This window comes from Channa argus, chromosome 6 (assembly GCF_033026475.1).
Source record: "Channa argus isolate prfri chromosome 6, Channa argus male v1.0, whole genome shotgun sequence".
Lineage (NCBI taxonomy): Eukaryota > Metazoa > Chordata > Actinopteri > Anabantiformes > Channidae > Channa > Channa argus.
In genome coordinates this window covers 17,880,099-17,896,153 of record NC_090202.1, presented here as the reverse complement: position 1 = coordinate 17,896,153, position 16,055 = coordinate 17,880,099, and the positions used below count along the sequence as shown (strand labels likewise).

The window sequence follows — 16,055 nt, the reverse complement described above, 5'->3', positions numbered from 1 at the left end:
AGATTAGTTCTGCTCCTACCTTTCTTTATTAGGGCAAATTTCAGGTGAGCTGGGATTTGATGATGTCTCTGACCTCACTTCTTGGGACTGCGGGCAGATCTCTACAGGCTTTTGGTCACTGCAGACAAAGTAACACATTAGTGACAACAAAGCAACAACGTTTGGCATCTGCCTGCATGAAAACATGCACAGAGATGTAGTCAACCCACCTGCGAGTGTGCTTCTCTGATGGAGATTCTGTGCTGGAGTGGAGTCGAGGGAAGAGGCCCGAGCGCCGTTTCACTGGGCTCTTCAGGGGAGACTTGGCCGACAACCCAGGAGGCTAAAGTTTAAAGTTTATTGAATAAGGGCATCAGTATAGTGCAACATGGGTGTATGAACTGGAGTAATACAGTGAGTGTCATTAAATACATGTCATGATCCTGTTCACTGTGTTTAGTTTGTCCGTTTCCCCAGCTTCACTTCCTGTCTCCAGCCCCTCAAACTGCTTCCTGTCTTTAGTGTCACCAGCCCCTGTTAATTTCCCCAGCTCCCCCGTCCCTTTAAACCCAGCTTTCCCCTGGACAGCAACCCCCCGGGTCATTTTCCCATTTACTACTCCTGTTTCGTCTGTTTGTTCTTTTATTTATCGATGTCTGTCAGCATCGTTCTATAGCTCCAGTTATATATCCCTGTTAATTTATCTTTGCATTAGTGTGTTTTAGTTATCTTTCCTCACTCATGTATTTAGATTTCTGTCCTGAGTTAGTTTTGGTTTAGTCGTATTCCTCTTTACTGTGTCCTTTCCTGTCGTCCTTGTCGAGCGACCTTCAGTTGTGTTAACTCCCCCTCCCCCACTTCCCTACAATAAACCCACTTTTCTTTAAAACCTCTTGCCGTCTCCTTACTTGGCTCCATAAAAACGTAATACCCGTGACAATATAATTTTTTTTTTTGCTGCTACCAGTAGTATTTCATTGCTTAGACTATTGTTTACATCTTTGCATTAGTAATCTTGGTGTTACACAACAGTGATTTAATACCCAACACTTTCCCTTTCATTTCACCCTGACGAGACAACCATCTCTTCCATGGCTTCCCCTTCCTACACCTTTAGACTCACAGTGAACGTGCTCTTTGTGCATTCACTGGTGCTCTGCGGAAGTCCTCCTCCACTGAGACTGGCCGGGACTCCACCTCCCACCCCAGGACTCCTGTGACGGTGAGATCCCACCATGGTCTCCATGGAGTGACTCCTCACGCGCATGGCTCTCTGGATGAGGGAGAAGAAATGGAGAGGGGGGATGAGGGAATGGAGAAGACTCAGAAAAAATAGGGCAAAGATAGGTAAAAGGAAAGTTGGTGTTTTCTGATTTTTAAATGAAGTTCTTGGATAAATTAGAAAAAGTATCACACATGCGATTGTAAAACATAACCACCAGAGGGCGCAAATTCCAAGGAAGAAGCCAGGAAAGTTTGAGTAAATGAATGCGCAGGTTTTACTAAGCTTCTTTTTATTTATAGCTTTTGGTACATTAGTTCTGTGATAAGAAGAAACGAAAAGTCTTATTTCCTTTGGCCATGATAAATTACAGATAGAACTATACAATTTAAAAAGTGTGATTAGTTTTTGATTAAACTTCGAATTTTTCACCCTTTTTGTCTGATGCTTGAATGCTGAGCATATTTTCTCTGAAATCACAAACACAAACTACATTATATATAATGTTTATTGTCAAGTGTCAATTTGTGGGATTTACAGTAATGCAGACAGATAATACACAGAGAATGCCAGGACTGCAATGAGGGCAGCGCCCCCTGGGGTTGAATGCAGAAAGTGTAAAGTAGCTGTCCATAACACCTTTAAAAGAGAAAGGGAGCCAAAATGTCACATTAGTCCAATATAATTAATGTTTTATTTGTCCTACATGTACATTAGTCTGCAAAGAAAGTAAAAGTTATTATATCAATATTGTCTTTTCAAAGAAAGAAAACAGGATAAAATAAAAAATCACTAAGACGTTTTGCCACATGTATGTACACAACAATGTTTGCATTTATGCTACTGTAAAAGTTGGGGATATTTGACTTTTAGATGAAACTTCAGAATGCACCTAAAAATGCACTATAACCTTTACGGGTGAACTTCTCTAAAGCTAAATGCACATGTCCAACATTTCAGTGTTTCAGTACCTATTGCATAACATGCCGTCCTTTAACAAGGTGATTAACCACAAAAATCACAATGTGATGCATCAAGTCTGATCCATGAATCGACCACTAAATGTTCTTGTTCAATGACAATTTGTATTTAAACAGTCCTCTCCCATCATGCTGTTCGCATTTTGGTAAGGTAACCCCTAACAATTGACAAGGTATTGAGACAATACATTTCTTTTGTGGTATACCCACCTCTTTTGTAAGCTGTTGTTTCAGTAAATTGTTTTAAATAAAGAAATGACCATTGCATGCTCTATTTAAATGCCCTACTTTCATGATATAATATAACATAAATTTCGCCTGAAAATCGAATATGTCTAACTTTTTTTGTGAGTGTATTTTCAGATTCTGGTGTGATCAAACTTTTTAAGCCCAAAGAAAAAACAGCAACTATTATACCAGTGGCTTAGCGCTTTAAATCATCTTGCAGACTTGTGACATTTAGTTGACCTACAGTGAGTAAACCTCACACTGGTGTGCTGTAACAATGGTAATTAAATAAATGTCACAGAGCTGAAAGAAGATTATACGGTGTATTTCTGTCCACTTTTGTGTTCACCTTGAAGGTTTCCAGCAGACCCCCATGTCCCCCATTCTCCAGCTTGTCTTCCTCTCCCACCTGGCCAAGACCCAGCGTGGCCTGACTCTGTCTGTGCAGTTCGTCGTGGAGGTTGTCAAGCAGAGCGGCTCTTGTTCGCCCCTTGAATAAATTTACAAATGCAATGAGCTAAGGAGATTATGGCAGAAGCTGAACTGTGATTGAAGGCATGCTGTGGTGTTTGAGTGCCTCTGTGTGAACGTGTGTCACCTCTAGCTTGGCGAATTTGTCGGATTTGTAGCAGGCATTTTCAGCATTGATCAGTTTTGTCAGCAGGAAGTCTCGAAACTCAGGACCCTGAAAGGAGAGAGAGAAGGGGCAGAGTTGGATGATTTAGCCAAAGAGGTGGGCAGCAAAAATGAGGAACGAAAAAGGTTATCAGCACCCTTCAGATTATAGTTTCAAAGCACATTGTATCTGACCACAACTATCAAACACTCTGATTTAAATTTCCATTTGTCACATATCCTCTGTCCTTGTCCTAATGGACCAATGAAATCCAGATCTAAATGAGTAACTGAATCTTCTATTGAAACTGTGTCAGATGTTATTTATTATGCAGATTCTCCTTCGCGGGAGTGATCTGAAATAACACAACCCACTCCTGCTTTGTTCAAAATAAGACATGAAGAATATGAGAATTTTATTTTTTAATAGTGCAAACCTCAAGAGTAAAAATACTATATTGCCAGATGTTGTTTTCCAAGTCACAAGTAAACCACAAGTCGAAGCAATTAAGTCATGAATCAAGTCCCAAGTCAAATTGAAATGACAATATAGTTCAATATAAAAATCCCTTACCAAATTTAAAGCTATATTAACTTTTAAATGCAGTACCAGCACTTACAGACATACTGAATAGTTCAGAAATGTGTAATATTTTCAAATTAACTTCAATAGCTTTTCCAGTTTCAAGTCCTTGAGATGCTAAACTAAGGTAGGTGCAGCATACATAATGCAAACATGAGTAAGGCATCTTTTATTACAAATCTTTTCCAAAGAAAATGTAAGGAAATGACTGGCTAACTGGCTGATTCGTATGTTAGACATAACTATTTCTATATTTTTTGTTGCAGTGTGTTTTTTCTATAGCTCAGCAGAGTTCAAATGATGATTTAATGTTTTATTTTGCCAAATACACATTTTTCCTTTTTGGTGCAATGTTACTGACTGCCACTGGACTGATTCAGTTATTTGTTTTAAGGAAAATTAATTGATCCAGTAATCACTAATTTGAGTTACTGCCACATCTTGAGATTAAAAACTGTCTCTCACCTTCTTGAAAACTGCTGGGTTTGGGAGAGGGGGTCCAAATGGAGGCACATCCTCCCTTGCTGCAACCGACACCTGTTGATACAAAACAAATAATAGACATAAAATGTTACTGTTTATTTCAGTAGAGCTCAGGCTTCAAGCTGAGAGGATGAAACAAATTCTGAGTTAAATGAGAGAGCATTTTTCTTGTAATGTGTGATTCATCACAAACACTGATGTGTCTCTTCATATGCTGTTATTTTTATGTCCAGAGTTTGTTTTCTGCCCCAGCTGAGCACATCCACTGCCATTTTCAAACATTTACTGTTTGACTTACTCATTTAAAGTTATTACAGAGCACCCTGGAGCAGAAATAGTTTCATTTCAACACATAGACCTAATTTGTACCTTGTATGTCGTGTGCTCTGTACATGGGTTCTCAGCCTGCACCAGCACGTAAGCATGCAGGAAGTTGGAGGCAATCATGTCTGGAACAAACGGTGTGGGCTCTTCTTGGAAGACTGCAGCCACAATGTCATTTCCTATGTGCCTTTTCCTCTGGAGCTGAAGGTGATAGAGGAAGAGGAGACAGATTTTATTTTGTGGTAGTGTAGCTTTGAGGATGCATTAAAATTACATATACAGAACTGAATACCTTATGGATTTACTGTATCTGTTTTACAAGCAGATTTTAGTTCAAAACATTTAACCTGCACACGCTGGATTTAAAATGCAGTCAATATTGTAATTTTAGCAGCGAGGACAGCACAACACAATAACCGTACCTGACCTATAGTGATAGTTTTACTTAACTTGGCAGCTAAATCAATTGTAATTTCAATGTGTCAATAGTGAATACAGTATTTAAGCCTGCTACCTGTTGGACGTCTCCCTCTGTGAAAGGAAGCTTGGTGGACACATGGAACATAATCTCTCTCTGTCTGAAGACTGTGTAGACAGATTCCAACCCTGTTTGTCCGTGGGACACATCCAGCCCACCTCGAAACCTGCCACATTATCAAAACACACGTCGTGTTCACAGCCTTTAACGAACACACATTTCATTTTGCAGTAATTATTCAGGTCAGTTTCATCTCATCTCCAGCTGCAGCCCGACTGTAATATGTCAGCTACCATATAAAGCCTAACATTATAAGTAACACAATAGAAAACTGCAAGGCAATAAATGGAGTATACGAACCTCTTATTACCTGTCCATGTGGTACTAGAATCTGTTTCACTAACCTGTTAATTTCGTTTGCATAGTGAGGCCAGAACAGCAGGGAAAATCGCTCTGAAGTTACAGTAATTAAACCCTGCTATTCCATTCAAATGCAATACTCTGTAATGACATCCCTTGTTTGATCCTTGTGCACTTTCTTCTCTACTTCTCTAGTGTTGCTACCTGCTTTTGAACATTTTAATTGCACTTTACTCTGCTAGTATTATTCACTTGCATCCTGCTCCATTTCCCCCATTTTTTACCCTTTAAAGTACTGAAGTTCAATGTTATCTCCCAGAATGCCGAGAAACTCCTTGAAAGCTGGTGTCTCCTCATTGTTCCCAAACAACTCTTCCTCTGATGTCTGTCAGGCAGAGACACAATAATTGTAGAAGAGATAAGACATAAAACAGTGTATCAAGCCTGATGTTGTGTGTAAGGTAAAGAGAGACAAGATCAGTAAAGTCACTAACCTGTCCAAACTTCTGGTAGATGACTCCAAATTTGAAGGTGTTGTTCACCTCGTGTTCGTCATATGCCACTACCAACTGAGATCCCTGTACAAACAACAAAACTATGATCTCTCACTTACTCCATACGCTCACTTCTATTCCAACTCGTTACAAACTTTCTGTTTGCTGAAGTTTTTCCCCCTCTCCAAAATTCCTGCAGGGCAGGATCATGGGGCCTTTGTTACATAAGGCAGAGAGGCGACAAACTGTCATGGCCCCCAGCGAGGGTAGAGATCCTGTTGCTGCCTCTTGCAGACTAACAGACAGATGGTTTTTTTTTCCTTCCCTGGAGCCGGGATGAAAGCTCACGCTACTTCACCGGTTCACAGGAGGAGAAACAAATCCATCATTTCCATATTAGAAAGCTGTTATCACCCTATATCATCAATCAGTTCTGAATAATATACTTATAATGAAGATGACAGATGTTAGAGAGGTAGGGGGCTTATGAGGGGAAAATGTGATAACTTGCATGCCATTTATTCTAGTTAAAGGGCAATATGACAGACTTTTAACTCACTCCTAGTTCAGGTTCACGGGAGTGCATGTTATGTATGAACCTCAGTGCCATCTGGAATAGTTTTTCAGCCTCATGCAGAGAAACATTTTAATATATGGAAGGCAGAGGTATATATAATACCATTCATATACAGTACATGTACTTTCGAAATAAGAACCATAAGGAGCCGGTTGAAAACTGGTGATGAGTAGGAAGGGTTGGGAAGTTTAATGAAGTGTAAAAACAACAACTTCAAGAATAGAATAATAAAAACAATGATAAAAAGACAGTGCTGCAATTTACGTTCACAAATGCCAAAGGACATAAGTGGATTGTATTAAATATGTATGTATTTTCAGCAGAATGCATGGACACCATTGTCTTTCAACAGCTTGCCTACTGCAAGAGCTGAAGTCAGGCTGGTTGCGAGGAGGTCACAATGCGAGAATTTAGCATAAACTTACCCGAGGGTAAAGGACTGGGTTAAACTTCAGGCCTGTGGCATCGTCACAAAGAAGCTGAAAGGAAAAAAAGAGAGACACTTGAAAGAACATGTAAGGAGAAATTACAAACCCTAAAAAAGAGTGGAAACAATATATTCTTGTTTATGCACAATTTATGCACAATTTGCAAAATTTAATTTTGAGAATTCACTGGAGAGTAGTTTCATTAGCTGTTGTTCCAGCTGTGTTTTTTATAACATAGACAATACTGTAGCTCTTTTCACCAAAAGGTATTTTTGGTATGTTCAAAGAATGATATAGTGGTGCCCTAAGGTCTGACCTTCAACACTGGAAAAGTCAGAAGTCTGATTTGTTGAATGGCTAAATATGAGGGGTACTTTCCTCTTATACATTTCTAACCACTTTAACAACGTCTCATCCACTTGCTTTGTTTTGTTCTATTTTACTTTATTAGCTGCATTTTTCTACATAGATTCGTTGTGTTCTGTTACTGATTCTTCATTGATTTAGCCCAATACTTTTACTCTTTTGTTGGAATTTATACATGGAGTGTCTATACATTTCTACACACTTTAACAAACTCTTTTAAAACCTGTGTTCTTGTACGCCCTAGATTACCTTGGCAATCTGAGGTACACTTGGCAGCTGGTTGATGCCTGCTAAAGAGATCCTGTCCTGGACTGTTTTGGTCCTTGACCTGCAATAACATGAAAACATTTGTTCCACCAAACAGATTTATTAACTTTTGATGTTTTCATTAACGTATGCAACCAGGTGAAAAAATTGAAGAGCTGTGATCTACTATATGAGCTATGAGTTTAGTCTTAGCAAAACTCAACAACAGCAGAAAACACATCAACTTATAATGGTCTGATTAACACCAAATCTAGTGACACTGAAGATGTTAATGGTGATGTTAAAAGGGAGATCAGGCATCATCTGACTACAGTCCCCTCACAATGGCTAAAAAGAAACATAGCATTACTTCATTGTTTTCTGCCTCCTGGTAATGAAAATGTTGTAATGACAAGAATATTGTCCACTAGAGCACTACAAATCTGTTCAGAATTAATTAAGACAAAAAAGCTTTTTAGCTGGTCCAACAGAGTGATCCACACTGATGGTAAATGGTCTGCACTTACATAGTGTTTTTCTACCTTATCGGTCTATAAAGTGCTTTACAGTGCTTCTCATTTACCCTTTCACACAATCACAATCACATACCAATGACTGTCTGACACACTAACTAACTTGGCGGTTTGTCTTGCTTAAGGACACGTTGACATATGACAGAAGGACCCAGGAGTTGAACCACTGACCCTGCAATTAATGGGCAACTAATCTACATCCCGACACACAGTCTATAGTCCCCTACTAACATTGGTGACTGTCTGACTTTCAGTCAAGAGCTGTTGTCAAGTAAAAACCTGAACCTTAATAGGTCTAGATCAGGGGTCACCAACATGGTGCCCACGGGCACTAGGTCGCCTGCAAGGACCGCATGAGTCGCCAGTGGGCCTGTTCTAATAATAGCGCCAATGAGCTGCATCTAATCTTTTTTTTGCTATTCTATTATTTCTATCACATTTAATACTTACTATGAGAAATCATTAACATGATCAGTGTCTTCACATAGATGAATGTCATTAATTTAATTAATTAATAATAATAACTTATAATTAAAGGTAAATTGAGCAAATTTGTTATTTCAAAAGTGTGTATCAAACTGGTAGCCCATCGCATTAAACGGTACCCAAGAAGTAGTTGAAAAAGTTTGGTGACCCCTGGTCTAGATTATTATAGGTACAGTACAACGTGGTGAAGTTTCACATATTAGACAATATGAACAAAAAATAAAAAATAGTGAACTTCAGTAGCACAAGTGTTGATATTTATGATGCTAAAATATATTTTGCTGTTGGGCGCATCAAATAAGGATATTAAGAGTGTATTTTACTCCTTGTACCTGAGCATGATCCGCAGAAACTCCTGTCCGTCTGCCTCCTCATGTTTCAGGGACATGATGAGGTTGCCTATGCTGCTCCCTGTGCAGTAGTAGTTCATGTGTTCCTGTAGTCGCGTGGAAAAGAGTCAAACATGAAACCAGACTTCACTTGCTAGACACCCAATGAAACAGACATTAATACACACACACTGACCTTGCCTAAGAAGTGTTTGCGGTAGGCGCGAGCTGTGCTATTACACTCCAGACGGTAACTGTGACCTCCGCCAGGGCTCATGCCCTCTCCACCATCCTCCTCCTCACAGAAACTGGACTCTGAGGAGGAAGGGGTTCCTGCTGGTGCCTCCACATCCTCAATCCAATAACCACCAAACTGTGGCAGGATTACCTGAGGGTATGGACCACCCTTCTCCAGGACCTTGAACAGGAGGGCAGAAGGGAGGACCACAAAAGCAAAAATATAATAAAAATAGCTCTGGGACATGCAAAGTCTGATTTACACCGAATAGCCAAACCAAACTATGAGCTAATTAGAGCTTGAAGGTTAATCTTTATAGAAAACAAAAGAAAGAATTTCATATTCGAATGTTTTATCTGTTATTGTTCACACATGAGTAGGTGTAAATGTGTTTCAAGCATATTGTGTGATTGAGAATGACTCACATCTTCTATCCGTGGGTATGGGATATAGTCATCCTGTCAAACAAAGGACAAGCGGGTTAATAACAAGACTAATTTTCACATCAGTGAACCTCATTGACTTTTACCACACTGATACAGTTAGGAGCACAGCCACACACAACAGAAAAACAGAAAAGTAACATGTCTTAGCATGCCAAACGGACTCTTGGGCGATGATGCAACAGCCTGAAATGCACAGTCATCAGCAAAAGTCAATGAGGGCGTGTCACCCATTGATGATGTCAGAGCTGTGCTGATTTAGTAGCCCAGGGGGTTACGAGGTCTTATGCGCATGAAGTCGTTTGGCAGTCTGCTAGAGTAGCTCCACTGTGTGACCTCTAAATGCTGCTGAGGTGCGTCTGTACTGCTGAGAGCTCAGTGCCACAGACAGCCAGTCATTTATATTCTACAGCAGCAGGAGGCAGGATACTGGCAGGCTGGATGGCAGGGAGCGGATCAATTGAGAGTTGGAGTTCATTCAGCTTATAATAAATCAAATCAGGAGGTTATTGATTTTGTACTTTAAAGCACCTGTGAAATATTTGAAAAGTACTCACTGGGGTGTTCAGGAGACCACATAAAAAGACAAATGATAGGAGAGCAACCAAGGAGCAAATCAGGAGGCCATATTAAAGGAAAACATGCAAAGGAATGGAGGACTTAATAACACAAACTGAGGAGGTAATCAGATAAGATATGCTAAGTCAGTATGTGTCCGGTCACACCTTCCATTTTTTGGTCTCTTCAGCTTTAGGGACCTTATTAGTGTCCATACGCAGCATGAGGATGGAAAAGCACAATGGGTCAAAAAGCAAGTTCTCGTTTTTATTTACATTTAAAATCCACATCTCATTGCCTCTGTTGCCTGATGACAACTAAGTGAGTCATAAATGCTAATGCACTTTCCTACACACACACACACACACACACACACACACCTACACACACACACACACACACACACACACACACACACACACACACACACACACACACACACACACACACACACACACACACACAGGTAATACAAACACTTAGTCATCCTCTGTCTCTCTCTCTCTCTAAACCCAGAGAGTAAAAATGCTTCTTTTCCTTTGCTCGTTATTAACATCTGATAGGACACAGCAACACTCAGGTGCAGGTCATGGCCCTTTTCATTCTGCAGTGTTTTGCATTTAAACTGTATGCAGAAACGAAAAGTCAATCTGGGAGACACAGATTAAATTGGTCAATTACAGCATAAACCGAGTCTCCTCTACATGACTGAACATTGGAAATAAAGGAAATAAATCTATGTGTGACAATTCTGAGGTACCAAACATACCTTTACAGCATTAGAACCTCCTATCCCTCCATTTGTACCAGCATTTAAGTAGCATTTATTTAAAGAATACAACAGACTCATGGATCACTTACACACAGTGTGTGTACATACAGTACACACATTTTTCTGTCTAGTCTGTGTGTGTTTGTATGTGAATATCAATGGAAGTACTGTTAGAGTCACATGGGAGTCCTTGTCAATAATATGAGACTGATCACAAAGACACCCCTGGGTGAATTCAATTTTCAGGCTTTGACAGAGAAACAAAGATACGAAAAGACAAAGGAGAATGAAAAGACTGAAAAGTAATGTTAGGAGATGAATGCAAAGAACAGTAAGAAAAGAAGAGATGGGGATCAAAAAGGTGACCGTCATCAGGCCACCTAGAGAACACAGTTCCAAATGTGCAGTTATAAAACAGGTGACAGAACTCAAGAGAGCAGGTCGATGCAAGCTGAGGTTCAAAAAAGATGAACGATGTGGACAATCTGAGTGTGTTTGTGTAAAACTCTTTGATCGTCAAGCTGCATTGACTGACTGTTAGGGATGAACCCGGGTGGACAAATACTCAAAGTCTGACCTAAGGAACCTGATTCAAAGGCCAATCTCACAGATTGTCGCAAAATGTGGTTATGGAATAAGGATTATTCCAGTCCAGCCATATGTGTGTGCTGAATGTCTGATTTTTACAAAGATAATTATTCGCCTATATAGCATATTTGGGTCTAAACATCAGCCTTTGAGTAATTCTATTAAAAAGATTTAAAAATATGTCATGTGCCTTTAATCAACATCTAGACAGTAGGAGACATTCCTTCTCTCCTATGCACAATCTATAAAAAAAATCCTTTTGCTCTTTCTTGCACTTGAATCCCATGAAAAGGAAACACTTCTTCTGAAAGAAGAAGTGTTTGCTTTGATGTTTTCTCCTTGACTTAGATTTTTTAGATTTTTTTTCCCTTGTACCTCACTTGGAATACCTCACTTTGGATAAACGTGTCTGCCAAATGACTAAATGTAAATGTAAATCTCTCTCCCCCTCTCTTAGGTCCAAGCTGAGTTAGTTAAATCCTGACCCTATACTGGAGCCTGAGGCTATTTACACATTTTATCACTGACGAAAGAAACATGACAACATTTAGAACTTGGTATTATGTATCTTGATTATCAATCAATGTGTAAATATAGACTCATTGTGTAGGTTTCATGTATGAAGGCAAGTCATCACTAATTCATTTCAATAAAGATACCAAAACTGTAGCACTCTGCAATATAGATTACAGATACTGTCCACACAGCTGTGACGCTAAAATGATTTGACCATCAGACAACAATAGGAAAGACTTGACAAATTAGTTTAGACTATCAAGTTTCTAAGTCAACGACTAAGTCAGGGACCTCTACTTGGCATCATCCATCCGTCACATGAATCGAAATAACTCTTCAGTCAGTGTGTCTGATTTCCTCACTATGAGTCTGTAACACCCATAGGAGGCTGAGGTGAGGTGTGGGCATGGCTTTTTTGGTTGCTGGTTAGTGTTCTCAGGAACTAGACGGCCTAATTCACACATTATGAAGGTCTCATGAACTATTCTCTCCATAATAGCACATTTCTCCCTCTTTGTGTCTTCTTTCCACTATTCTTTCCTCTTGCTGTGCCTTTGATTTCTCCACATACCTTCATTCACTCCCCCCTCTCCCTTTTTACAAACCCATCTGTCCCCAGACTTCACAAAGCCTGTGCCGTTAGTGGCCAGTAGAGGATTGGTAGTATATTCTACACTGAGGAGGGAAAAAAATTCTTGTGCTAGTTTAATCCTTGACAGAGCTTTTCTTGCCCCACAGCATCCCCATTATCCAATCTGAGCAGCAGGCTGACCTGCACTGTCGGAATCATTGCTGTCTCTCTTATCATTTGATATGTTACATCCGGTTCTGGTCAGAGAAAAAGAGAGAGGATAGGTACCATCACACAGTATGTGCATGTTCTGCTAAAAGTTTGCATGTTCCAGTGAAATAACGTCCTGTTAGCACAGACATGCCGCAATACAAGGATCAAATACAAGAATTGCATTGGAAAATACAACTTGACGAGTAGAAGAGAAAACTGTTAATGAGAATGTCATACCGGCATCTTTTCCAGCATGTCGAAGAACTCTGCAGACTGAAACAAAGACAGAAGTGTTCAAAACATGCAAAAAATGTACAACATGCTGTAGCATTGCTAACTGTAGCATCAAAATCTACTGACACCTGGCACATTTAGTTAGTATAACTGCTCAGACACCGCCCTTTAGGTAGCCTTAATTGATACCTTATAAGGTTGTTTTAATACATTAATACATTCAATACAAAACGCACATGTCTGAATTTAAAGGTCTTACACTGATAATACTGATGTTGACAGCAGCAGTTCTTGCCTCCTCTCCTCTGCAAAGCCAAATGTGGCCGTGTCAAGAAGGAAGGGCAGGGCAGGCTTTCCCAAAAGGCTCTCACGCCCACATGTATGCACACTGATAAGCAACCACTTCCTCAGAGAGTAACGCATACACAGACACACACACACACACACACACACACACACACATACACACACACACACACACACACACAGACACACACACACAGACACACACACGGTGTGTAACTGCATTCACCCATCTTCATCCCCTGGGGCTTCCACCTTGTCACATAAACAAGTTGTAAAGATGTTAATGGTCTACATGCTTTGTCTTTGTGCTCCGATTATGGCGGGTGTATAACATGACAGCGCAGTCTGTATAGGCTGTACAAACCTGTGCATGCATATATTCACTATAGATTCACAAAAGCATTCTTGTGAACAAATCATTTACAGCAGACGTGTGCTTCCTCATCAAATAATTCTATATTACTGAAATATAGATACAAAAATCTGTAAAAAAGAAAAAAGAAAAAAGAAATTCAAAGACCTATTTTAAATGACTTCAGAAGCTGATACCAGACATCAGCTATCACAAGTGCACCAGTCACAGTGCTGCACATTCTGTACAGGGTCGCTCCATAAAATACCAATCCAGGAAAAGACACCTTACCAGTGAACAATAGCTCTTCAATCAGGAGTTTGTAAAGGTGTTTACAGGGATTTTACAGTCATCTGCATGAAACTATTTTAGCAGTAAAAAACTTAAATTCTAATTACAGTACTGTAATAAAAAGGTATTTTAGTTTCCACACTGGTTATCTGCACTCTGTGAAAATATGTAAATCACCACCACCAAGAGAACTGCACACAGGCTTATCTGTGAGTTAATATTAACCAGTTTAAGTAAGCTGATACAGTGTTGGGCCTGGACCTACAGAGTCAACACCAAAAAGGCAGAAAAGCATCCGAAGCAGCTGCTTATTGTCCCTGGTGTAATGGTAACTACCATTGTATGAGCGCAACAAGCAGAAGGTAATGGATGTCATGTTCACTTTATTTTTTTTTATTTTTTAGTTTCATCTATCGACCTAACCCCTCCATTCATCAATTCTTCCATCCATCTACCTACTCACTAACCTACAAAGCTGTGAGTGGTACATCTTCACAGGCAGTTGACCATGACTCCCTGATGTATCTCGTTAGGGTTTGAGTGGGCTTGTGTAGTGCTGACAGTATGTTCAATCATCAACTATATCCCCTTCAATGACAGGAGGAGAGAGCAAGCACAAAAGACACCTAGTTGTCTTTCTGCTTTGCTGCCAATCTAAAACATGATGTCTCTTTCTGTCAATTTTTGTCCTTGTACTTGCACTGTTCTGTCTCTATTATCCCTCTATCTCAAAATGTTATTTACTATTACTATTACTTCTTGTTCTATCGCTTTCCAACTATTTTCCCTCCATTTATGTTTGTTTTCTTTACCTGTCCTGTCTTTCTTCTATCTCTCTTTATTTTCCAAGTGCCTTTTTCTTTCCCTCTCTAGCAACAACATCTGCATCTCTTATCTCCCTTAGCAACCTGCTGGGACTACCACAGACCGCAGGCAGATTAGACTGGCTGGCTGCCTGCCTGATTTGTTGGCAACTAGAATTCACACATATTCATGTAAAGTCATGAACATAGGTGGGCAAGCATTGACAGAGGGTTTAAATCACAGATAGGTGCAATGGCCTCCATGTATAACCATGTTATCTTCCCAATAAAAGCAATATATCACAAAATAAGAAAAAAAATATTCCCAGTCAAACAGTTTAGAAACAAGTAGCATAACACTTGCATTATATCCACAAGATTTTTTCGTGTCCAGTCGAGTGCAGTTCAAGTTAGCATTATCCTAAGATGACACATCTTAGGATAATGCTATCTAGATGCACAGACTCCTTGCACCTGCCCACAACAGAAGTTATTCTCTTATTCTCATGGTAAAAAAAAGATGATGGGTGGATGAATGAATGGGCCTGAGTTGACTGTCCTGACCTCTTAGCTATGAGAGTTACAGTAAGACACAAAGACAGCAAGACATCTGTCAGATACCTGGAACATTGGGTGATATTTCCACTGACACTCATCTTTATTTCATACTTTTGCCAATACTGTTCTGGCTTGGTCCCTGAGCTATGAAGAAACTCTGCATGTGGGAGTAAATCTGCAACAAATAAAGCCTAAAACTGAACATGCTTTAGTGATGCAGAGTTCATATAATACAAATTCAAACACTGACTGCAGACTAAATTACAGTAGATGTCAACTGTCTTGAAATTAATCAAAGCATCATGTGAAACAGACCCCGTAAAATGCATGTCTTATGTTTAAAACTAGGTATAGCCTATTTATCATTGAGTGATTGATAATAGTAGTTATAAAATGTGACTATCAGTGAATTTAGCAACACTGTCTGACGGGTTTGGGTACGTGTCTCCGGTTAACGTAGGTGGAGTTTGCATTTTCTCCCTGGGCTTGTGTGGGTTTTCCTCAGGGTTTCCTCCCACAGTCTAGAGACATGCATGTTAGGTTAATTGGTGAATCTAAATTGCTTGTAGGTGTGAATGGTTGTCTGTCTGTGTACGTCTCTCTCTGTTGGTCCTGAGATAAATTGGTGCAGGTGTACCCTGGTTCTTGCCCTATGACAGCTTGTATAGGCTCCAGCTCCCCTGCAAGTGTGATTGTTCCTCTGCCAATTTGTTTCAGATTAAGCACATAACTGTAACAGTGATGTTGTATTAAGCAGTAATCCTAATTCTGCTGAGCAATATGTTCACTGGACAAAAACGCGCTGCCAAGTATATTCACTGAGAATTCAGATGCAGCTAAGTTTACAGAGTAAGACATACACTTCGAACTGGAAAGAATATTAACTTCATATATCAACTGT

The 16,055-nt window shown here is 39.8% G+C and overlaps 1 protein-coding gene across 11 annotated transcripts in view; it reads right to left on the bottom strand.

The window, feature by feature from the left end:
- rap1gap2a (RAP1 GTPase activating protein 2a) overlaps positions 1-16,055 on the bottom strand; it is a 73,347-nt gene that overhangs the window by 3,400 nt on the left and 53,892 nt on the right. For 4 of the 11 annotated variants that reach the window (XM_067506418.1, XM_067506427.1, XM_067506424.1 and 1 more), the window contains 17 exons: positions 12,848-12,883; positions 10,118-10,150; positions 9,375-9,407; positions 8,908-9,129; positions 8,715-8,818; positions 7,367-7,445; positions 6,749-6,802; positions 5,747-5,830; positions 5,537-5,637; positions 4,929-5,058; positions 4,460-4,615; positions 4,073-4,144; positions 3,008-3,094; positions 2,759-2,899; positions 1,103-1,252; positions 210-322; positions 20-118 (listed from right to left, as the gene is read on the bottom strand). In XM_067506418.1, coding sequence (XP_067362519.1) covers positions 20-118; positions 210-322; positions 1,103-1,252; positions 2,759-2,899; positions 3,008-3,094; positions 4,073-4,144; positions 4,460-4,615; positions 4,929-5,058; positions 5,537-5,637; positions 5,747-5,830; positions 6,749-6,802; positions 7,367-7,445; positions 8,715-8,818; positions 8,908-9,129; positions 9,375-9,407; positions 10,118-10,150; positions 12,848-12,883 — 1,694 coding nt within the window. Of the gene's footprint in view, positions 1-19; positions 119-209; positions 323-1,102; positions 1,253-2,758; positions 2,900-3,007; positions 3,095-4,072; positions 4,145-4,459; positions 4,616-4,928; positions 5,059-5,536; positions 5,638-5,746; positions 5,831-6,748; positions 6,803-7,366; positions 7,446-8,714; positions 8,819-8,907; positions 9,130-9,374; positions 9,408-10,117; positions 10,151-12,847; positions 12,884-13,103; positions 15,982-16,055 lie in introns of those variants that run through there. The other 7 variants (XM_067506419.1, XM_067506423.1, XM_067506428.1 and 4 more) reach the window with 3 other exon arrangements.